Here is a 25,484-nt window from a genome sequence, read left to right on the forward strand (position 1 = left end):
TTTATTCATTAGCATCTAGGTTTCAGTCATAACTCACCTGGTTGCCAACCAATAATAAGTGTTCTCCAAGGAGAAAGTCTTTGAGCATATCTTCCATCACTATCATATGCTAGAAAAAAAAAAGAACTAGAGATTAATTGTTTCAGACAGTTAAGGTGAAATAAGAAAGTTAACTATAAAGATATTTTCATATATTTGTAAGTATACAATGTATGATGATAAAAAATAATCAGATGATTTGATTTTTTAAAAAAACACAAGATTAATGCTGTGGTTAGAAGTAAGTTGTATAACCTATTGGGTCACTGATACTGAAACCTGAAGAAAAAAATGACACACTAGAGAAATAGTCCATCTGAGTAAGATGAAGCAACTGACCAATATTTGAAAGTTTTTATAATTCAAATAAAATATTTTAATCTATTAAACTATGTAAAGTTGACTTAAAATTTAATATAATATTTAAATTGACCCTTGCTAATATAAATATGCAAAGGCTTCCTAAAATAATTGAAGATTTCCATGGAACATTTTATACTGACTTGTTCTTTTTTTTTCTTTTTTTTCTTGGAGTTGGAGTCTCACTTTGTCGCCCAAGCTAGAGTTTAGTGGCATGCTCACAGCCACTGCAGCCTCGACCTGCTGGGCTTAGGTGATCCTTCTGCCTCAGCCTTTCAAGTAGCTGGAACCACAGGCATATGTCACTACGCCTGGATAATTTTTTGATTTATTGTAGAGATGAGGTCTTGCTAAGTTGCCCAGGCTGGTCTTGAACCCATGGGCTCAGGCAATCCACTCACCTCAGCCTACCAAAGGCGCAGGATTACAGGCTGAGCCACCAAGCCCGGCCTGACTTGTTCTTAACCATTACCTTCAAACCTATGATTAGCTTGGGAATTAAAAATATTTACTTTCCACACTTTTTTGTTAGAATTATTACACAATATAATAAAAGAAGATTAAAGTTGTTCATAAGAGTAACAGAGGAGATTTACACTATTCTTTTGTATCTTGGAAAAGTAAGACACCTATAAGTAGGTGTCACAAGGGAATACTGGGGGCTGAGGGAAGACATATATTCTAGCACAATTAATATTCCTATTACTTTATCTTGATTTTCCATATCAAATCAATAACAACCTCATAAGTACTAAAGTTATTGACGTTCTTGTTTGTAAAAAAAAAAAAAAAAAGCAAATTAATCTTTTGCATCTAATACATGCTGTAGATATTTTTCTAGCATGTGACTTTATATTTTAGCTTATAGTGGGTTATTTTTGAAATCCAGAAGTTTTTCTATTTACTTGTCAAATTTAATAATATTTTCTTTCAGAATTTCTCACTTAGAAAGAAAAACTGAGAAATTTTTTCCCTCCTTCAGGAACAAATCAGTATTCCCTGATATTTATCTTGGTAGTTTTTATTTTTTTCTAATGCTTTCAGATAAACCTGGAGCTATAGCTTTAACAAGACTTGAGGTAAGGTGAGCATATTCATTTATTATCCATTATGGAACACTTTTAATAATAAAAGAGACACTGTTAATAACTATGAAAGAAAGAAAAAAATGAACAAGTGTAAACAGACACTATCTTAAGCAAACCAAGATGCATGACTACCTTATAAAAGGAAATCCTAGAACATTAATTTTAGACGGGTTCTTGTGGAAAATATGGTCTGGAGAACACTTCCTTTTCACAAAGATGAAAATTCAGTGCCGATTTCCAGACAACACTAAGTTCTTCCAATAACAAACACGCTAAACTGCATGAGGAATTTATGGAAAAGTTGGAATGAGCACCTGAATAGCTAGGTTTAAGAAAAAAAGGCAATATAAATACTGAAAAAGATATAAACTATTTTCATATTCTTATCTTCTTTACAATTCTCATGCCCTCCTACTGCATGGCCTCATTATATCTAACTAGATTATTCAAATCAACAAACATTAGCTAAGGCAAACATCACTGCCAACACAATTCTCCTCAGCCTATCTACTTAGCGCCGCAGACAGTTTCTTAAGATCCTCCTCGCCCAACTGTTTCTCCTTACCAGTTTCTTGCCATCATTTTCTAGGCTAGACCTTCTTGCAGCAATTCCTTAAATATTGATTTCCCCCACAGTTTTCTCATTTGTTCTCTTTCTACCTTTTAATCTGCTTCCCTTTGTTGTCACAGTATGGGGTAGGTTGTGCCCCTACTTGTATCCAGGCACTTGCCTGAGGTGCAAGGGAGAGCTGCGTGCAGAGTTGGGTATCTACATGTCAGCATTCAAAGAGCTGCCTCTGACTCTGCTCTCCTTAAACTCATCTGTCTCATGGCTTCAATCTCCAACTCTTCACTGAGCTTCAACAGCAAAACTTTCTTCCTCAACTTTGGCCTTGTATTTCTAAGTGATGATTGAACCATTATATTTCTCAGTCTCCTAAACTCAACACATCTGAAACTTAGCTTGTGGCTTTCTCCTTAACTTCATCCTTTATCCTGTATCTCTTTTTCTAATTAATAGCATCATCCTCTACCACTTGATCAGCACCCTGCCCATCTTACTCTTCTCTTACCAAGATCCAGCTAAACATCAAGTCAGAGCCACCAAAAAGTCAACTGCATCTAACCTAAGTCAATTGCATCTATCCCTCCTTTTCTATCCCCACAGCTTTGATTCAGATTTTTATTCTCTATGGCCTAAATTTCTACCAGCCAATTTAACTTCTGTAACTTCAGTCTCTTCCTGAGCCAAGTGTTTTTAAAGGACTGACATAGTCACTTTGTTCAAAAGCTTGTCACTTCATTTTTCAAAATTTCTTAAATGACTCCCAATACTTCAGGAACAAAGGTCACTCCTCGGATTCTTGATCTAGTCTCAGCCTCGTCTCCTATCACTTCTCCTACACTATGTTCCGGTCATGGGTACCATTAAGAATAATGTTTCGCTTATTCTGTTTACTTTTCTACCAGACTATGTGCTCCCTGAGAAAGAATCTCTGTATTTCATCTAACACAAAGTTCCCCTGACTCTATCTCCTAAATAGCCCTACAATGTGTCCTCTCCACTCTGTCCCCACGGTCACCTCCTTAATTCAGATCCTTCAAAATTTCACCTGAACTATTGCAATAATCACATAACTAGTTTATCTTTGCCTTGGTTCTACCTTCTAGAAAATATTAAAGAATAAAAGCAGGCTGGGCACGGTGGCTCAAGCCTGTAATCCCAGCACTTTGGGAGGCCAACGTGAGGGAATTGCCTGAGCCCACAGGTTCGAGAACAGCCTGGGCAACTTGGCAAGAACTCATCTTTACAATAAATCAAAAAATTAGCTGGGTGTGGTAGCGCACACCTGGAGTTTTGGCTACTTGGAAGGCTGAGGTGGAAGGATTGCCTGAGCCCAGCACATCAATGCTGGGGTGGCTGTGAGCATGCCACTGCATTCCAGCCTGGGCAATGGAGTGAGACTTCAACTCAAAAAACAAGAAAAAGTTATTTTTTAACTAGAATACTATCAAAAAGTTTACTTAGAAATAAACTTAACAACACATGTATAAGACATACAATAAAACTATAAAACACAGGTGAAAGAAATTGAAGACCTAAATGCATGGAAAGACACCCCATGTTCTTAGAATCAAAGACATAATACTGTATTTTTAAATTGAGAATACTTTCAAATTGATCTGCAGAGTCAATAAAATCCCTATCATAATCCCAGATGGCTTCTCTGTAGGAATAGAAAAGCCAATCCTAAACTTCAAATGAAAATAAAAGGAACTCTGAATGACCAAAGCAATCTTGGGAAAAAAAAAAAGTAGGAGGGTTCATACTTCCTAGTTTCAAAACTTAACCCCCAGCTACAGTAATCTTGATTACAGTATGGTACTGGCATAGGTGTACTATAATTTTTTAAAAATTTTTTTGTGATATTTGACTTAAAAAACCTTTCTGGCCATGGAAAAACTGTCCCTCCAGTTTTAAAGAAAACAATTATTATTTTTTAATTTTTTTTAATTTTAAAGTTGTGGGGTACAATTCAGGGCTAGGTATACAAATGTTCATTAGGCAGGTACCCTTGTTGATGAAGTATGCCCCCCCCCACAGAGTCCCACTACAGTCAATTCCACTCACACTCCCACAGTCTCCCACTACCACCAATCTTCTTCTTATAGTATTATGATAATTGTTCAAGGTCTACTTATGAGTGAGAAAATGTGATACTCAGTTCTTTGTTTCTGTGATACATCACTCAGTATTATAAGCTCTAAGCCCATATAGGCTGCTGTGAAGTTCATGATTTTGTCCTTTAAGGCTGTGTAATAGTCCATCATGTAATACGTACTACATTTTTTTAAAGATAATAATTCTTAAAGATAACAAAGAGGAGCTTGTCTTTGATATGCAAACTATTCAATCTAGAGCCATATCTCCTCTATCTGGTCCCTATACCCCAGGAGGTAATACTCCTCTGCATAATCATCTCCTGTCAAATGGTAGGCATCTAGAGATCAAACCGACAGCCCAAAGCCTGCAAAAATTATTCACACTAACCAATTCAAAACAGTTTGCTGTGCCCTACCCTGAAGAAACCTCAAGCGAGGCAGTAGCCTAATCCTTCACCTTCCTCCTGATTTGGGGAAGCCCAATGGCCCTGAGCAGCATGGCATACCTCTCTTGTCTCTAGGGCTTGTTGACAAACTGTTTTTTTCCCTAAACTTCTCCAGTGTCTTCAATTGTGGTTGCACCTGAATGACTATCTCATAAAAGAATACAAAATAATAAGGACAGACATACAGATCACTGGAACATACTCGAGAGTTCAGAGGTGAAACCTCACATTTATGATTATTTTTTAGAAGGCTGCCAAGACCATTCAACAAGAAAAGAACAGTCTCTTCCACAAATGGTGCTGGAAAGCTGAACAGTCACACACAAAAGAATGAAAATGAACTTGGCCTGGCATGGTGGCTCAAGCCTGTACTCCCAGCACTTTGGGAGGCTGAGGCAAGAGGATTGCCTGAACCTGTGGGTTCAAGGCCAGCTTGGGCAACATGGTGAGACCTCGTCTCTACAATAAATAAAAAAATTAGCCAAGCATGGTAGCACATGCCTACAGTTCCGGCCACTGGGAAGGCTGAGGTGGAAGGATGGCCTGAACCCAGCAGGTTGACGCTGGGATCACTGTGAGTGTGTCCCTACACTCCAGCCTAGTGATGGAGTAAGACTTTAACTCAAAATAAATAAATAAATAAAAAGAATAAAAGCAAGGTTAGTAAAAGTACAAAATGCTTAAAATCTTCCAATAGCTTTCTCCTCATTCTTCTGAATAGAATCCAAATTCTTTAATTTGCAAGGCCCCAAATTCTGACACTTTCCTAATTCACCAGTCTTATCTCTTAATACTCTTTCATTTGCAACCTCAGCTCTGTGCCAGTGACAGTTATATGTAGCATTCTAAATGAACTACTCCCTCTTATAAGCAAGTCTCGTCAAATGCTAGTCTCTGCCTGAGAGACTTCCTCAACCTGGCCTGGTTGACCAATTTTCTATGATAATTCCAATTTAGGCGCATCTCCCCAGCAAGGCTACCATAGTAACCTGTGCATACTTCCATCACACTGTGTAGTAACCATGTGTACTTACTTGTAGATTATGAGCAGCTTGAGTCCTAGAGCTGCATATGCTTGTGTGAGTATTTTAATCTCTGTATCCTGATATGTTAGGACAAAGCCTGACACATGGTAGTTGTTTTTTATTTCCCCCGGATCTAAAGCTCCTTCTTAGGCTTATTAAGAGAGTATTAATCTCTCTTTCCTTTAACTTCTCTCCCTTAGTGCTGCAAATGTCATATTCCTTAACAAAAGATTTAATGAAATTAAATGAAAAGATTAATTAAATGAAAAGATTAATTAAATGAAAAGATTTATCATGAACATTCAAAATCTTACTCATTCTTTCACTAATCCACCCAACACATATTTACCCAGCAGTTACTATGTGCCAGACACTTTACTATTTGCTGGAGATACAAACTAAAGAAAACACAGGGTCTTGCCATAGTAATGTGGAAAAGCACATTTAAAAAATCAATTTCAACACACTGTGGTAGGGGTCAACAGGGCATAGAACATCAAGACGCACCTAAATCTGCAAGGGGCACTGACGACTACTGCTTCAAAGGTAAAGTGCAGCATGAAAGGAAACAGTAATATACACAATGGAAGTAAATTTAATCAAGCCCTGTCCCTAGTACAGCTAGAACATTTTCATTAATGGTTAATTCATAATGCTTTATGAAGAAAAGGTACATTTGGAGACAGCTTATGAAAAGTCCCTCAGGGCCACTGTGTAAAGTTCACAGCAGCCCTGCGTCCTCAATGTCCATGTCACAAACACCATGGCAACAGACTCTGTGTTCAAGGGCACAGTGTCTTTGTTACATTCTTATTCCTACATTCTTAAAACCTGTGAAGTCTTTTCAATCTTTCCTACCATGGAGTTTTTCAAATTGTCACTTATATCAGTTTTCTGATTTTTTTTTCTTTGTTCTTTTACACTATTATAATAAAGTCTGAAGCCACCAGTGCAGAAGTAGTATTTTTTTCATAATAATGTTTTTTACTTTATATGATAGGCAAGTTGTTTTCCACATTTGTGACTTATAGATAACTTAATTTTCTGATCACTTGTACAAGAGCATTAATGCTTCGGAAGAAAAGTAAAACATTAGTTAATCGGTTATAGAATGAATAAAAATCAAATCAGAGTTATACTTTTTTTCTATGCCATAGATAATAATTACAGCTCTGACAGATTTCTAAATTTTTAACCAGTATTTTTGATAAATAAGAATCAGATACCTATATATTAATATAACTTAAAGATAAAAGCTACGATACTCATTGAACAACAAACAGAACTAAGGAAATGGCAGATTAAAAAAGAGATTTTACTTTAATTTTGCTAACTCCTTAATATAGTAAAAACTACGAAGGACAAATTCTTCTAACATAACTTGTAAATGTAACAACACTTACCATGTAGATTAGTGACTAAGCATCATAGAAAAATTGAAGTATGTTTTTTACATTATTAATTGAAAACAAAACACAAGTTATTTATCCTCTATTTTGCTTATAATAATGCATTCATTTTATTTACCTTAAGTACAGTCACATAATATGTGTGCATGTGTGTATATAAAATATATTACCCTCATCATAGTAACTCTAATTTTCAAGTATCTTTAGAAATGATTTTAAGTTTTACAGTGTCTTAATAGGAGATATTCAACACTTCATTTTGAATCATCTAAATTAAACATAGGAAATTACAAAAAATAATCACACATTAATTTCACTTGAATTGGAGTTTACCACCATGATGTAAGTGATTTATCCAAGAACACAATGCTCTTACCTGAATATTGTCGTAGAACAGAACATCAGGCACTTTCATTTTCTCATGGGCATTATAGATCGGTGCACTAACAGCACCAATCCTCAGAGATCCAGATGCTACTTCACCTAAACATTTCACACAGAACAAAGAATTATTCTTAGCACTGTCCTCAGAGAAGCCAAGCCACCCAACATAGAATGCAAATAGCTTCTGTAATACCTGTAGGCTCCTCAAAAAATCTTAATGTGACATCTAAAGAAATAAGCTTGAGAACACCATACAACACCATAGCTTTAGCTACAGTTTAAAATGCTTCTTAATGTAATAAACTGTATTTAAAACAATGTATGTCACAAACAACATATAGAGAAAATTGAAAGAAAGGAAAAATACAACATAGTCAAGCCACCTTCATCAACTTGTTTGTCGTACTCACTAGACTATAACACCTATGTAAGCCAAATATACATTCAAAAGCTCTGAAATACCTTGAATATAATTTTTTAGGATTCACCCATTGAAAAATCCTACAGGAGAATACTCTAGATGAACCAGCCTATCCCAAAACTCTTAAAATTAGTATTTTTAAGGGTGATCCAGATCTATATTTTCAAATAAGCACTCAGGTGATTTTGATACTCAGAATAGATTGAGAAACTCTGCCCTACACAATTATTTTATAGTAATTTTTATTGTACAGTTCTCTATTTGCTTTAAATGGGTTGGACTTGAATAGATTATGTGTTCCTTGAAGCCAGAAAACTAAGTAATAAATTTCTTTAAGTCAGAGAACATATCTCAAGTGCATTCCCTACAGTCCCCAGATACACATGTTCAGTCTTTTGACTCCAAGTTATATTCTATCCTGTGGAAATACCCTAGCAAGCATATACACAATACCTTAAATAATTCACTCATCTTTCTCTTTTCCTATTTCAAATAAGAAAATTACAGTTTGTTTCTCTACCAGAATACTATTTTTGTGATAAAGCATTTTGAAAGACAAGTCGGGGGTGGTGTGTGTGTGGGGGGCAACATTTGCTTCTATGGAGTTGTGCGAAAAATTTTGAGGGGAAACTAATTAAACTGTCACTCTGTTTAATTACTGCTGAGGGCTACACATTTGACAAAGCACAGTAGATCTTAACAGTTACCTCTCCCTTCAATAGACCCTTGCCATTTTCCTTTTACTCACATGTTTTATAGAAAAGGAAACCCATGAGCTGTCGCACAGTTTACTATTTATTTACTACCATTAGGCCTCTAAAGTAGACCCAATATAAACCTGTAAAGGGAAAGAGCAGAGATGTGGCAGTGAATTTACTGTATACTTGAATGTTGCAATGACACACATAACTTCAGGTTCAAACAGCATCCGATGGTATCTAATGTTGAGCTTATGGAACGTTCAGTAGATTTTAGGCTTTAGGACAATTTAATTTACTTAGCCAATGTTTATTGTTGAAATTTGAAGCCAATGTTTATTGTTGGAAAAAAAGGCATATACTCAGAGAATGGCGATGCTATTAATAGTAATTCTCTGAGAGAAAGCTAGCTAACTATCTTCTAAGAAACTCACAGAATGACTTTATTTTGGTAAATTTGTTAAGGTCCTCAGCCTGGTAGGCTCTAAACTGGATTTTGTCATCAAAATTGAGGGTAAATCTACCTTTCAGGAGAACATTAAAGACACATATTCTAGTGTCTCTCTCTCTCTCTCTATATATATATACAGATGAAATCATAATTGCAAAATATTATTACATCACAATGAAATTGTCATATAGACTATGATATACTGGTTGCCATAATCAGCATATTATTTGGAGGGAGACCTGCGTGGTAAATCAAATCTTCATCAGAGGGTTGTTTTGTGAGCATGGACTCTGAACAAGTAGAGTGAATTAAATGGGTTCTTCACAAGAGAGATGGCCTTAAAGATTAATGGAACCAGACAAGTTAAAAAGATCTCTTCACTTAGGTTATCCCCTACATGAGGCCTAGATAGGCACTGATAACACTGGCCTATAACCAAGATCAAACAATCTATAGTCTAAATTACATCGTCTTTCTTTGGACATGTTAATAGACTCAAGCAAATAACATTTTAAGACTACAATTCCTAGAGTTATTCTGTCTCTTTGAGTTGGCTCTGTGTTTCTGTCTTCACATCCATGAGTAAGACAAATTTATAATTTGACTCTAAAAAAGTCGTCTTATTCCTCAATACCAAATTCTAGTCTCAGTGCTGCTCCAGTGACTAAAAACATCCACTACAAAGACAGCTACAACAGTTCCTTGGAAAGTGTTCACACATTGGCTGTTTTGATAAAACAAGTAATTACATTTTAAAAACTTGAAAATTTTTATTGTTCTCTAATTGAAGAATAGGACATTTTTATAGAAAGAGCTAAATCTCACCAAGACTCAAAATTATACTTGTGGCTATCCAGAAAAAAATACCACACAAGACAATAACAGGTAGAAACAGGAGTAAGAAAGCATGCAATGGTATTGATTGTTACTTTAGTAATCAACCTCAAAATTTCCCAAACAAATCTCATACAATATTGGTGGCTCTCAAAACGAAAATGTTATGCAAAGAAAACAGAATCCTAGATTAATTGGCAAAATACATTTGGAAGAAAATACATTTGTCAAAATTAGACAAGTTGATTTATAGCAGGAATTCTCAGTGCCTTTAATATGTTAGTATCAGCTGGGCTCGGTGGCTCAGCCTGTAATCTCAGTGCTGTGGGAGGCTGAGGTGAGTGAATTGCCTGAGCCCGCGGGTTGGAGACCCACCTGGGCAACTTGGCGAGACCTCATCTCTATAATAAATCAAAAAAATTAGCTGGAGGTGGTAGCGCTCGCCTGTAGTTCTAGCTACTTGGAAGGCTGAGACAAAAGAATCGCTGGAGCCCAGCACTACACTCCAGTCTGGGTGACAGAGTGAGACTCCAACTCAAAAAAAAAAGGTATGTTAATATCAGTTGTAACTCTTAAGGCTGGGGGAGTTATACTAGTAAATACTGAAATAAAACAAATATTCTAATACTTAACTTTTAATTGGTTTTCAAACTTTAAAAACAGATTAATTTCTTCAGTCTAATATGTAAAATAAAAATGCATTGACAACAAAAATATTTTTATTGAAATTAAAATAATAAATAGCATCAAGTGTTTGATAATTATTATTTCACTCAAAAAAAAAAAAAAAGCAAACCAAATACTTACATTTATAATCCTTTAGTTCTGGTTCCAGATCATCATCACTACCTATTTCTATTGTAGCATCCACTAGATTTTTTTCTAATGCTGACCTGGCAAGGCTTGGTAAAAACCTTGGTGGGAGAAGGGAGAATGGAATGACAAAGTTAAAGCTTTCTGTGATCCTTAAATATCTTCCCTTTCTCTCTCTCTCTCTCTCTCTCTCTCTCTTTCTCTCTCTCTCTCTCTCTCTCACACACACACACACACACCTATATTAATAATAACCTTTAAGGAAGATCAGTCCAAATCTGTGAAATCTAAATCATATAAAATTTCAAAATAAATATAAACGTCAAGTATGTGTGAATTATATGTTTCTGAAATCTTTTTAAACAAGTAAAACTTATTTGTAATTAAGAGTACTCAATTATGCATAACATTTTGCAGAGCAAGATTGAAAATAATTTGCTTTCTCTCCCCCACCTCCATTTTTTTTTTTTTTTTTAAATAGAGACAGGGTCTCCCTATGTTGCTCAAACTGGTCTTAAACTCATTGGCTCAAGTGATTCTCCCACCTTAGCCTCCCAAGTAGCTGGGATTACAGAGGTGTGCCATCACATCTAGCTAATAATTTGCTTTCTTAAATGAATTGAGTAAATCTTGTTTATTGAGTAACTGGTTTATCAAATTTTCTTAAATAGATAAATAACACACTTGCCTGTTCTAAGTTGGTCATTGCAAATCAGATCAGTGGAGGTAGCTTAATGAGTTTTTGTTTGTTTTACTTTCTAACACAAATTTTTGAATGAATTTAAGATTATCCATCTTGAGATTAGCTAGCCACACGCAGAAGAAAAAAACTGGACCTATCACCATATATTAAAATGAACTCAAAATGGATCAACAACTTAAATATAAGACTTCAAACTATAAGAATCTTAGAAGAAAACTGAGGGAACAACCTCCTGGACATCGGGGTAGGTAATGAATTCATTCATGATCAAGTTCTCAAAAGAAAGTGCAAAAAATGCTAGGATTGACAGGTGGGACCTTATTAACTGAAAAGTTTGTGCATAGCAAAAGAGTAAAGAGACAACCCATGGAATGGGAAAAAACATATGCAAGCTGTGCGTCTGACAAGGGCTTAACACCAGAATCTATAGGAAACTCAAATAAATTGAAATGAAAAACAAACAAACAACCCCATTAAAAAGTGGGCAAAGGACATGAACAGACACTTCTCAAAGGGAGACATAAAAGCAGCCAACAAAAACATGAAAAAATATTCAGTTACACTATTATCAGAGAAATGCAAATCAGAACTACAATGAGATATAACCTAACACCAGTAAGGATTGCTATCATTAAAAAGTCAAAACAAACAAAACCAAGTGCTGGTGTTGGTGTGGCTGCAGAGAAAAGGGAACACTTTTACACCATTGGTGGGAATGTAAGCTAGTTCAACCTTTGTGGAAAGCAGTGTGACGATCTCTCAAAAAAACTAAAAACTGAGCTTCCATACAATCCAGCAATCCCTCTTCTGAGAATATTCCCAGAGGAACATAAGTCACTTGACCAAAAAGACACCTGCACATGCATGTATATTGCAGCACTATTCACAAGAGCAAAAACATGAAACCAGCCCAGATGCTCACTGAAAGTGAACTGGATAAATAAAATGTGGTACATATACATGATGAAATACTATGCAGCCATAAAAAAACAAAATCGTGGCCTTTGCAGCAACTTGGGGACCATCATACTAAGTGAACTATCACAGAAACAAAGAACTGAATACCACATTTTCTCAGTGATAAGCAGGCCTGGATTACTGGTAACATGAACACAAGGGTGGGATTGGCAGGCACTGGACACTGCTAGGGGAGGAAGTTGGGGAGGGGGAAAGGAGGGATGTAGCAGCCTGCTAGGTACCTAGTGCACTATCAGGGAAAGAAAGGGCCAGCTAGAAGTCCAACTTCACCTGCACGTAACTTACTTATATAGTGAATTCTCCCCTGTACCCCACAACTCTAAAATAAAACTAAATAAAATAAAGTAAAATAAGATAAAGATTATCCATCTTGGTTCTTCTCTCCATTAAAAAGTATATTTATCTATTCTATATGCATGCTTAAAACAACAATCTGGAGAGAGAGAGGTATTCTTCCAGCAAACAGACTATGAGCCCCATGCCCATAAAACAGTTTCCCACCCGCACAAATAAAGTTATATTTAGAAATGATTTCTAATCCATGGTTGCCTGTACTATTCAACTATACACTATGTGATACAATGTTTCAAATAAACTTACTAAGGACATACCACTTACAACTTAGGTTTTCCACAGCTCTAAATATTTGGTAGTGGTCCCCACAGCCTAGAGTAGCGGTCCTTAACCTTCTAACCATGGACCAGTATCAGTCCATGGCCTGTCAGCACATTTGCAACTGGCAAATTTTTCGCTTTCCTAACACCGAGAGTGGGTGATAATAAAATAAAACTCTATTATCACCTTTCTCACAATACAGCTGAAAGCTGCAGACATATCCAGTATTTGCCTCAGACACCGTTCTGATTAGCATCCCATACTTTGTATTTTTATTCAATTATAAATATGAAAAGACAGTCTTCCACAATGAAGTATAATGGATTCATCCAAGGAAAGTTCTTGTTCAGGTTTGTACACAGTGTTGAACTTATTGAAAACATAATTTACTATAGGTTCAATTTTACATAATCTGCTTGGATTTGACTGCATGTCTGCATTATTGGAAAAATGCAAAACCCACAACATTTGTAGGAATCTATTTAATGTTATTATTTTTGAAAAAAAGCTCTTCACAATTGATCAATAATCATGTAATGTGGTTTTCTTCACTTGCCCCATCAAAATATTTAATGTTAGAAATTTTTTCATCTTGGACACTGAAGTTTTGCTCCACTTTAAAAAAAAATCTCTTTGGACATTTATATCTGTGGTGCATCTGATCATAATAGCTGTTAGTTTCAGTTGTGATCATTTTTATGACGTATAAATAGTCCAACAACTTCATTTATACTCTGAGGATCATTTGGAAATACCCTGACACCTAATTACCAACAAACCTTCTAAGTTTCTTTTCAGATCATATTTTGTCCACTCAATGTCTGATTTATCCTCACCAGAACTAGATTCAGTATCATAGATTATCTGCGTTACATTTCATTGTTTACTTTGCATCATTACATCACTGTCTCACTATCACTAATTAATTCACTGGATTCACCTTCTACCTCAGAAATCTCATCAGCATGAATTTCTTCATTTTTCCTAATTATGGTAAATTATTTTTAATGTTGAATTATGAAAGCCCTGAAATATCAAAATACAAGTATACGACACTAATCACAACACAAAATAATGACCAACTTGCAATTTTTACCAACTATGTAAAAATCGATAACAATATCGTACAGTTGACATCAGACTAGCTTACTCTCTCCTTGCCTGAATATGCATTTTCAAACAAAATCTAATAACACATACATATGACAATGCTGCAGCATTCAGAAACAGAATTTGCAAAGATGTAACTTTAACATCGGTGGCAACCAGGAACAGAATTTTGGAATGACATGAATTCATGTCAGCAGCAACCAGGAATACAATTTGGAATGACATAAATTCACTACAGTGGTCATGAATGAGTTAGGAATGGGGACACACAGCAGAAGGTGAGCAGTGGGTGAGTGAGTAAGGTTTCATTTGTATTTACAGCTCTCCCCATTGCTTGCATTACCGCATGAGCTCTGTCTCCTGTCAGATCAGCATGGGCACCAGGGATCTAGGTTGCATGCTCCTTATGAGAATCTAATGTCTGATAATCGAAAGTTGATCTGAGGCAGTGGTGCTAGTGCTAAGGAGCAGCAACAAATACAGATTAACATTAGCAGTGAGGTTTGACTGCACAGTCCTCCCCTATCCCCGGTCCATGGAAAAATTGTCTTCCACAAAACTGGTCCCTGATGCCAGAAAGGTTGGGGACAGCTGGCCTACAGTATATTTTCTAATAGAGTAGAGGTTGGAGTGAGCAAGGCAGCAAATAGATGAGCATGTAAAGAACTGTCAACGTTTCCTGTCCCTATAATATTCCAGGCCACGTATCTGATAGTATCTCTTACCTACTCCCTCATTTTGGTCCTAGGCTCTGATAGGGGAATTTATAGCTCAAGGCTAGTAGCTCCTCAGCTCAGGTGAAGTCAGACTTAGCTGTTGCTCATCTCTGAACTTTCATCACAGTTCTTATATCACTGACTTGTTCAAAACCATGCCCTGAGCTCATACCTGTAATCCCAGTAGCTTGGGAGGCTGAGGCTGGAAGATTGCTTGAGCAATCAATTGGTTTGAGACCAGCCTGGACAACATAGTGAGACCTCATCTCAAAAAAAAAAAAAAAAAGGGAGAGAGAGAAAGAGAAAAAGACAGAGGAGCTCAGTGGATATTTGGCAGTTTTTCTCTTCAGTTTAGAATATGTAATTCATTAATTTATTTATACTTCTGATTTTAAATCTTAAATTTACAAACAGTATAGGAGTATTTAAGATAACTTATGGTATATCCTACTTATAAATTTAATTTGTTTTAGTTGTGTATTAATTACTCAGGAAGGTTTTGTTTACTAACAGAGACATCTGAAGTACTTAACAGTAAACAGAATATATAAAATTTATTAACACCGTTTCAAACATTTGAAGATATTTTATTTAGCTGGCTGTTTTAAAGGCCCTTAAAAGTGATTGTTAATATCTGCTAGTCTTATAGAGTAAGCTGCATGAACAGAAAAGCCTAAAGAAGGTCTAGATCTTTAAAATAATACTGTTATAGAACTGAGTGTCAGTTTGTGTGTGTGTGTGTGTGTGTTTGAGTTGGAGTTTCACTCTGTCACCCAGACTGGAGTGCAGTGGCACACTCACGGTCACCCCAGTGTCAACTTGCTGGGCTCCGGCAATCCTTCTGCTTCTGCCTTCCTACTAGCCAGAACTACAGACGCGTGCCACCATGCCCAGCAATTTTTTTTTTTTTTAATCATAGAGACAGGTCTCTACGATTAAAATAGAGTTTTATTATGGTCAGTTGATAACTCTGGAAAAATTAATTGCCAAGTTACCTGGGATGATCTTAAACCCTCCAGCTCGGGCAATCCATTTGCCTTAGTGCTGGGATTACAGGCTCAGCCACTGAGCCCGGCCTGAATGTCAGTTTTTAAAAATAAAAATAAATCACTGAATAGTCTCTCTGGTAAGCAAAACTATTAAGACAACAAAAACTCACATTAACAATAATCATTATAGTCCTTTTAACACATGTATGCTTAATTCCATCAGGCTTGTGATTTTTAAAAAATTAATTGCTAACAGCTTAAATAATATAATTTTTATATAGCTGTTATTCATTTTATATCATAAGAGAATTTTTGGAAAACGTATCCAGAGTTTCTGATAATGGAATAATTTCCTGATTACCTCAATATCACAGACAAATAATCTTCATTTCTGATTAAGTTCTTATAACTCTGCCCTAAATTTCTATGATAACAGACCATCACCTCAAACTTCTCCAGAATTAAGTTAATAAAATACAAAATACTTGGATGAAGTAGAACCCTCATAATAAGGTCCTATAATTCTTCTTAAAATAAAAGTATTTTTGAAATGCAAAATACCTGAAAATTTTCTAATCTTTTCAATATTCTTCCTGTAGTCTTTAGGTTTTCGAATATCTAGAAAACAAATTATGCATCAAACTCCAAGAGTTGATGTCCATGTTACAGACTACAAAAATGAGGTGCTTAGAGAGTTGTCACCTCAGATAAAAACTGTGGCAATCTGAATTCAATTGGCACAAACAAATAAATAATGCTTTCAAAATTAAATTAACAAAAAAATAAATCCAGGTAATACTGAATAAGTCAATGTTTAATAAATTTAGGTTAGGTAATTTCTTTTGATTTTGTCTGCTTAATAAAATACTTCATGAACATAAATTATATCAAATTTTGTATTAAAATCTTCCACAAAATTCAATGCTTTTTCATTGCTTCAGTATAGAATGAAGTTATTTAAACAAACAAACATTCTACGTACCAATAATTTGTTGGTTCCTTCCTGCCATTGTGCTATGCTGAGGAGGTTAGTAAAGAGGCTATGACTCTGTAGGCTTGCTAAATTCAACAGATGATGCACAAACAAGATCACTGTTTTATTATTCATTTCTGCTTGAAAGGGTCATAAGGTGATAGAAAAATAGAGTTTTATTATGGTCAGTTGATAACTCTGGAAAAATTAATTGATTCAGTGAAATATATATGAGAATGAAATTAAGCATTTTTGCTTTCTAATTTCTTAACTATAATATTTTAATATTTTAGAACATTGCAGAGAATACAACAGAAAAATGACAGATAATATTAAGTATTCTATACATACCTCTCTATCCCTGAAGGTAACTCTAAGCCTGAAATTAATGTGTATTTCTTATCCTTTTAATAATATTTTTCTATGCAAGAATTTATAAGAAATATACTGTCTACTGTATTTAACATTTTATACAAATGGCAACATTGAATCATCTGTAATTTGCTTTTTTCACTCAATATTAATTTGTGATGACACTTAACTGTTGACATATGTAGTTTACTTCATTTTAACTAACTGCTGTATAATATTTCATTATATAAATATATCAATTTGTATGTATATATTTCCTACTGATAGGCAGATAGGTTGTTCCAATTTTTCATTATTACAAACAATGATGCAATGAACATTCTTGTACATATCTCCTGTACACATATGTCTATCTCTGAAGTAGATATCAAGAAGTGGAATCATCAACTCACAGAGTATTAATTTTGGCATAATGATACTGTGAGATCAACTTCAAAGTTTTAAGACTTTCATACCAATAGCAGTGATGAAATTCCATTCCCTTCCACACAAAATATTTTAATTTTTATAAGTAAAAATGTTAAAAGTATATTGTAGTAGCTGATTATTGCTTTAAATTTTATTTCATCGATCAGTAATGAGGTTAAGTATCTTTTCAAGTGTTTATCAATCATTTGAATTATTTGTCATTTGCATGAATGCCTAATCATCCTTTGCCCACTTAGAATTATTTTTCTTTGTCAATTTGTAGCACTTTGGAATACCAATACTTTTTTGACTATCTATCTTGCAAAAAATCGTCTAGTTGTGGATTATAATTTGCAGTTTAAGATGTTGTATACCTGGACTGGATTTTTTTGTATGGGATAAAGAAGAAAATTTTTTAAGATATGAAGTCTTGCTATATGGTCCAGGCTGGAGAGCAGTAGCTATGTGAGGTGCAACTGCAATCTTAACGCACTCCAACCCTGAACTTTTGGCCTCAAGCAATTCTCCTACCTCAGCCTCCTGAGTAGTAACAGGTATGCACCACATTGCCTGGCAAAATTTTAAATTTTAATCATGTATTGACAAACCCATCTAATTTATAATGCTGCCTCTAACATACCTGGGCTCTGTAGTCCATTCTAATAGTGTATTTGTTTTTCCTTGTACCAATTTCACACTGTTATAATGGATACAGCTTTACAGTGGATCTTGATACCAGACAGGTTAAGTATATTCTCCTTTGTTTTCTTCAAAATTTCCTTGGTTATTATTTGTCCTTTATAGTTCCATGACAATTTTGAGATAAACCTATATAATTTTGTTGGATTTTGACTAAATTAAACCTATATAACTTTGTGGGATTTTGATTAAATTATACCTATATATCAATTTGGAGGAAAACAGTTTTACAATACTAAATCTTCCCTTCCATAAACATAGTATAGCTACCCATTTCTTTGCCTTCTTTTTTAGCTTTCATTAAAGACTTATACTTTTCAGGCCCAGTGCAGTAGCTCACACCTGTAATCCCAGCACTTTGGGAGGCAGAGGTGAGAGAACTGCTTAAGCCCATGGGTTTGAGACCAACCTGGGCAACATTAACAGAACTTGTCTCTAAAATAAATCTAAAAAAAATTACTGGGCATGTTGGTACATGCCTGTAGTTCCAGCTACTTGGAAGCCTGCCTGAGCCCAGAAAGGCAAGGCTGCACTACAGCCTGGGTGACAGAATGAGACTCTGACTCAAATAAATAAATAAATAAATACACAAATAAAAAAAATATTTATACTTCTCTCCATAAAAGCATTATATGTCATTTATTAGACTTATTCCTAGGTACTCAAAGCTTTCTGCCGCTATTTTTATTAGGATTATTTTTTTAAATTATATATCCTCATTGATTGTTAGTGGAGTATAGAAATGTCATTGATTTGGGTACATAAGTAACCTCACTAAACTCTTTTGTTCTATATAAATTTTATATGTATATATAAATTTATATGTATTTTCTCTTGAATTTTTAATTTAGCTAATCATATAACCTAGGGTAAATGCACTTGTTAAAAGAGCTGAAATATAATTTTTGTTTCATTCCTAACTCTAAAGGAAATACCAAGTATTTTGTCATAAGAATGCTATAATTTTTGGTAGGTACCCTTTATCCAATTAAATAATTTCTTTTCTTCTTATGGTTTACTAAGAATATTTCTGATTTACTAAACGTTGTATTTGTTTTTGCTTTGGTTTGTTTTAGATTTGACTGTTAGGTTTTATCAAGCACTTTTTCTTCATTTATTAGAATATTTTTTTTCTCACTAATATAATAGTGAGTTAAAAAATAGACTATTAAACCTTCTTCACTTTCTTGAGATAATCCTAAATTGCTCATAATTTTAAAAAATATAACATGAATTTATTTGAAATAAGTCAAAGAACTGAATTTTAATAAAAGATAAGTGAAAGATAAAACTTCAGAAATAACGTTCCTACTGATTGAATTTTTATGCCCCCTAAAATTCATATGTTAAAAACTTGACCCTACAGAAAAAGTGACAATTCAAAATATAAACTAATTAAAATTGAAAAACAAATAAAATAGAATTTACTGTAAAACCTTTCAATTTAGGATTTTACTAATGTTACCTTGACATTAAAAGGTATCAATGCTATGAAATTGCTCACAATTTAAAAATATATATATTGCTAGATATGGCTTGTTAGTATTTCACTTAGGATTCTGTATCCATTTTCTGAATATAATTTATAATTTCCCTTTCATACACTATTTTTATCTGGTTTAGGTATCATGATAATACTAGACTCAAAATGAATTTCTATGTTTTCACCATTTGTCTATTCCATGGAACAGTAAGTACAAAATAGGAATTATATGTTCCTTGAAAATTGGGTAAAACAACATTAAAATCACTTGGAAATGGTGCTTTTTAAATGAGATTATTAACTAATAATTTTGTTTCATTAATGGTTATAGATCTACTGAATTTTCCATTAAAATCACTTGGAAATGGTGCTTTTTAAATGAGATTATTAACTACTAGTTTTGTTTCATTAATGGTTATAGATCTATTGAATTTTCCATTCATTCTTGATCACTGAAGATAATATAAATGATTCTAGAAAATTATTATTATTATTTTGGTAAATATTGACTTTAGCTATGTTACTTCTTCCTTTCCAATATTACTTATTTGTACTTTCTCCCTTATACATTAACTAAATTTACCAGAGCTTCATGTATTATTATTTTCAATAATTTGACCAATCTTCTCTACAGTTATTTTGTTTTTTATATCATGAATTTGTGGCCTTAACTTCATTATTCCATTCCATCTACTTTCTTTGGGTTTAGTTTGTCACTTTTTGTCAACTTGTTAAGTTGAATGCTTAGCTCATGCATTTTTTTCCCCCTCTCTTCTTTTCACCTATGTGAATTGAAGAATTAAAAAAAAAAAATCCCTTGAAGTACTACTTCAGGAGTATCCTTTAAGTACATATTGAGATTCACTTTTGGTCATACAGTTGTATGTATTTCATAATTTTTATTATGATTTCCTCTTTAATGGCTAATTTGTCTAAATTGTGCTTTAAATTTTCCAGCTATATGAGCTTTAAATATATTTGTCATTATTGTTTTGAATTCTGTTGCTTTGTGGTCTGAGAAATTGCTTTTTGTTTTGTTTTTGTTTTAGTTGGAGTCTCCCTCTGTTCCCCAGACTGAAGTGCAGTGGCCGCTCCCGAACACCGCAGCCTCGACCTGCTGGGGTCCGGCGATCCTTCCGCCTCAGCCTTCCAAGCAGCTGGAACTACAGGTGCGTGCTACCACGCCTGGCTAATTTTTGATTTATTGTAGAGATGAGGTCTCACCAAGTTCCAAGGCGGGTCTCGAACCGCGGGCTCAGGCAATCTACTCACCTCAGCCTCCCAAGGTGTGGGATTACAGGCTGAGCCACTGAGCCCGGCTGAGAAATTGCTTTTTATGATAAAGATTCCTTGGTATCTATTAAGCATTGATTTTGTTATCTACTTTATGGTCAATTTTTGATACATGGTACAAATGTTCCAAGCCTGCTTTAAAAAAATAGCATCGAGCTTATTAAGTGTTTTGTTGATTCTCGGGAGATGGTGGTGGAGTCAAGACTAAGCAAGTCTCAGTATAAGTGAGTGAGAGTGTGGAAAATTTTGCATACCTGTTGGTAAGTGGGTATGTGAGTGGCTGACTGAGTAGGGCTCTTCTGGTTGAGCGGCTAGTGCCGCAGTTGCTTTGCTTTGTCCCTAGGCGCTTCCCGGGGCCCAGAAGCCAAGCGCCATTTTTTTTTAATCAGCAAAGCCTTTCCCGGGAAGAAGTTGCTGGGAAGAAGCTACAGGGAGAGACTGCCAGCTTCAGGCTCTGCCTCACCACTGCAGAGCCCAGCCAGACACAGGCAGCAAGGGCTGCAGAGGGAGTACAGCAAGGGAGCTCAAAGGCAGAGCCCACTGGAGAATATGAAAGAGGCACGCTGCCACCATCTTGGAATGGGGCGGGAAAATGCTCCAGCTTGCTGGTCCTGGAGAGACACACCGGACCTGATCTCTGTAACTAGTGGATTAACTACTCAGGGGTTGATCGTGACCCAGAGGGAATATCCTGAAAGCACAAACTCCCAGGACCAGGGCTGAGTCTCAGGCGCCCCAGCCCCTATCCAGATTCAGCTGCTGGACAAAGGGTGTGGCCAGAAAAGAAGGAGGGAGACCTCCAAAGAGATTAGTGGTGAGCCCGGGGCTGACCCAACCTCCTCCTCCCCAGAAGTTCTCTGAATGTCAGACCCACATGGCTGGACACGACTGAGCAGGAGGTATCCAGGTAGAGGACTCCACTCCAGGATAAGCCTGTCTGGAGGGAACGCTGCCAGTACCAATCCCACACCATCCCAATGGAGGGATGTCCAGACTATACTAGAGTGGGAGGGGATGATTGAAGCCCCACCCACCTCCACTACCCCACCTCTTTCCGTGGGCCAGGCACTGGGGAGATAGTGAATGAGTCCAAAGTTCTACAGGAGACAGCAGAGGGGCAGCTGAGAGGAACAATTACACAACCTGCCACAAGAGGGCAGGATTTTTGTTGTTGTTGTTAATTTTAAAATATTTTTTCTTCATGCATGAATGTGTGTGTGAGGGTTCTATCTGCATTCTAATACTCTTTTTTTTATATCAGTATTTTTTATTTTGATATTGTCGGGTACAGTTAAGGGTTAGATATACAAATATGCTTCATTCAGCACCCTTGTTGATAAGGGGTGTCTCCCCATCCCCAGACAGATATTGACTACTGTTAATCCCACCTCTCTTCCCCTCCCCCATAGTTTCCCATCACTGTCAGTCCTTTTCTTATAGTATTACAATGGATGTTCAAGGTCCGCTATATGAGTGAGAACATGTGATACAAAGATCTTTGTTTCTGTGAGAGGTCACTCAGTATGATAGACTCTAGTTCCATCCAGGTTGCAGCGAAATTCATGATTCTGTTCTTTTTTATGACTGCGTAGTATTCCATCGTGTATATGTACCACATTTTTTAAATCCAGTCCTCTTTTGACGGGCAGCATGGCTGTTTCCAGGTTTTGGTATTGTGAACAACGCTGCAATAAACATGCGTGTGCAGGTATCTTTTTTATAGAGTGATTTGTGTTCTTCAGGATATATTCCCAGTAGGGGGATTGCAGGGTCATATGGGAGGTTGGTATTTAGAGCTTTTAGGAATCGCCACACTGCTTTCCACAGAGGTTGCACTAGTTTACACTCCCACCAACAGTGTAGAAGTGTTCCCTTTTCACCACACCCTCTCCAGCAGCTGTTATTTTTTGACTTGTTGATAATTGCCATTCTGACTGGGGTTAGGTGGTATCTCAGTGTGGTTTTGATTTGCATCTCCCTGATGATTAGTGAGGTTGAACATTTCTTCATGTGTTTGTTGGCTGCTCGGATGTCTTCCTTTGTGAAGTGTCTGTTCATATCTTTTGCCCATTTTATAATGGGGTTGTTTGTTTTTTTCTTTTCAGCACGTTTGAGTTCCTTGTAGATCCAGGATGTTAAGCCTTTGTCAGAACTAGTGTTGGCAAAGATTTTTTCCCAGTCTGTAGGCTGTCTCCCTGCTCTCTTGATGGTTTCTCTGGCTTTGCAGAAGCTTGTCAGTTTAATAAGGTCCCACTTGTCTATTTTCTCTCTTATGAGCTGTGGGTTTTGGGTTTTGTTCAGGAATTGGATGCCAGTTCCGATTTCCATGAGGGTATTTCCTTCATTTTCTAAGGTTCTTATGGTTTGAGATTTTACATTTAGGTCTCTGATCCATTTGGAATTAACCTTTGTGCATGGGGATAGATAGGGGTCCTGTTTCACTCTTCTGCATGTGGTCAGTTTTCCCAGCAACATTTACTGAATAGGTTCTCCTCTCCCCAGGGGTAGGTGGTGGAGGCTTTGTCGAAGATGAGTTGGTTGAGAAATTGAGGTTTTGCTTCCGGAATCTCAGTTCTATTCCATTGATCTATATGCCTGTTCCTGTACCAATACCAAGCTGTTTTGATGATTGTAGCTTTATAATAAAGTTTGAAGTCTGATAATGTGATACCACCTGCTTTGTTTTTTTTGCTGAGGATTGTTCTGGCTATTCTTGGACGTTTGTGTTTCCATATGAATTCCTGCGCTGTTTTTTCTAGGTCTGAGAAGAATGTTGCTGGTAATTTGATGGGTATTGCATTGAATTTGTAGATTGCCTTAGGTAAGATGGACATCTTCACAATGTTGATTCTTCCGATCCATGAGCATGGGATATTTTTCCACTTGTTTGTGTTAACTTTGATTTCTTTGAGCAGTGTTTTGTAGTTTTCCTTGTAAAGGTCTTTCACGTCTCTGGTTAGGAAGATGCCAAGGTATTTCATTTTTTTGTGGCTATTGTGAATGGAATTGTGCTTTTTATTTGGGTTTCTGTATGTTTATTATTGGTGTAGAGAAATGCGATTGTCTTTTGTACATTTATTTTGTATCCTGAGACTTTGCCAAAGGTCTTTATCAGTGTAAGGAGGTTTTTGACAGATTCTCTTGGGTTTTCAGGTACACAATCATATCATCTGCAAAGAGAGATAACTTGACTTCCTCTTTTCCTATTTGGATACTCCTGATTGCCTTCTCTTCTCTGATTGCTCGAGCCAGGACTTCCAATACTATGTTGAACAGGAGGGGTGAGAGTGGGCATCCTTGTCTTGTTCCAGGTTTCAGGGGAAATGGTTCTAATTTTTGTCCATTTAGGAGTATGCTTGCTGTATGTTTCTCGTAGATGTCTTTTACTATTTTGAGGTATGTTCCCCGTATGCCTAGATGTTCAAGGGTTTTTATCAAGAACGGGTGCTGGATTTTATCAAAAGCTTTTTCTGCATCCAATGATATAATCATGTGGGTTTTGTTTTGACATCTGTTGATGTATTTAAAACCATTTATGGTTTTATGAATGTTGAACCAGCCTTGCATCCCAGGAATGAAGCCTACTTGGTCATGATGAATGATTTTTGAGATGTATTGCTGAATCTGGTTTGCTAGGATCTTGTTGAGAATTTTAGCATCTATGTTCATCAAAGATATTGGCCTGTAGTTCTCTTTCTTTGTTGAATCTTTACCCGGCTTGGGTATCAATGTGATGTTGGCTTCGTAAAATGATTTAGGGAGCATTCCATCTTTTTCAATCACCTGGAATACCTTCAGTAGGATTGGTATCAGCTCCTCCTTAAATGTCTTGTAGAATTCTGCTGGAAAGCCATCTGGTCCAGGGCTTTTTTTGGTAGGAAGTTTTCTTATTATGTAGTCGATTTCCTTGATTGTTATTGGTTTATTTAGAGTCTCAATTTCTTCTTCTTCCAACTTAGGTAGGTTGTGTGATGTCAGAAAGTCCTCCATTTCCTTAAGGTTTTCAAGTTTGTTTCCATACAAGTGTTCGTAGTAGTCTCTAATGATCTTTTGTATTTCTTCAGGGTCAGATGTGACTTCATCTTTTGTGTTTCTGATTGTGCTTATTTGGCTTTTTTCTCATGTTTTCTTTGTCAGTCTAGCTAGGGGACCATCGATCTTGTTTATTCTTTCGAAGAACCAGCTTTTGTTTCATTGATTTTTTTCTATTATCTTTTTGTCTTCTATGTCCTGGATTTGGGCTTTTATTTTGGTGATCTGAATTCTTCTGCTGAAATTAGGGTTTTTGTGGTCTTGCTTTTCCAGCTTCTTTAGGTGGCTTGTTAGGTTGTGAATTTCTGTTCCTTCCATTTTCCTCATGTGTGTTTGTAGGGATATAAATTAACCTTTTATTACAGCTTTAAAGACGTCCCAGAGAGTTTGGTAAGATGTTTCTTCATTTTCATTTGTTTCTAGGTATCTTTTGATCTCTGTTTTGATGTCATCATTGACCCAGGAGTTGTTTAGTATCATG

The 25,484-nt window shown here is 35.9% G+C and overlaps 1 protein-coding gene across 1 annotated transcript in view; it reads right to left on the reverse strand.

Moving 5' to 3' along the window:
• Positions 1-25,484, reverse strand: part of VWA8 (von Willebrand factor A domain containing 8) — a 256,138-nt gene that overhangs the window by 56,406 nt on the left and 174,248 nt on the right. The window contains exons 18-20 of the mRNA XM_008067589.2: positions 10,627-10,733; positions 7,408-7,514; positions 38-109 (exon numbers count right to left, since the gene is read on the reverse strand). Of these exons, the coding sequence (XP_008065780.1) occupies positions 38-109; positions 7,408-7,514; positions 10,627-10,733 (286 nt within the window). The remainder of the gene's footprint in view (positions 1-37; positions 110-7,407; positions 7,515-10,626; positions 10,734-25,484) is intronic.

Source organism: Carlito syrichta, unplaced genomic scaffold (genome assembly GCF_000164805.1).
Source record: "Carlito syrichta isolate Samal-C Ts95f unplaced genomic scaffold, Tarsius_syrichta-2.0.1 Scaffold309718, whole genome shotgun sequence".
Lineage (NCBI taxonomy): Eukaryota > Metazoa > Chordata > Mammalia > Primates > Tarsiidae > Carlito > Carlito syrichta.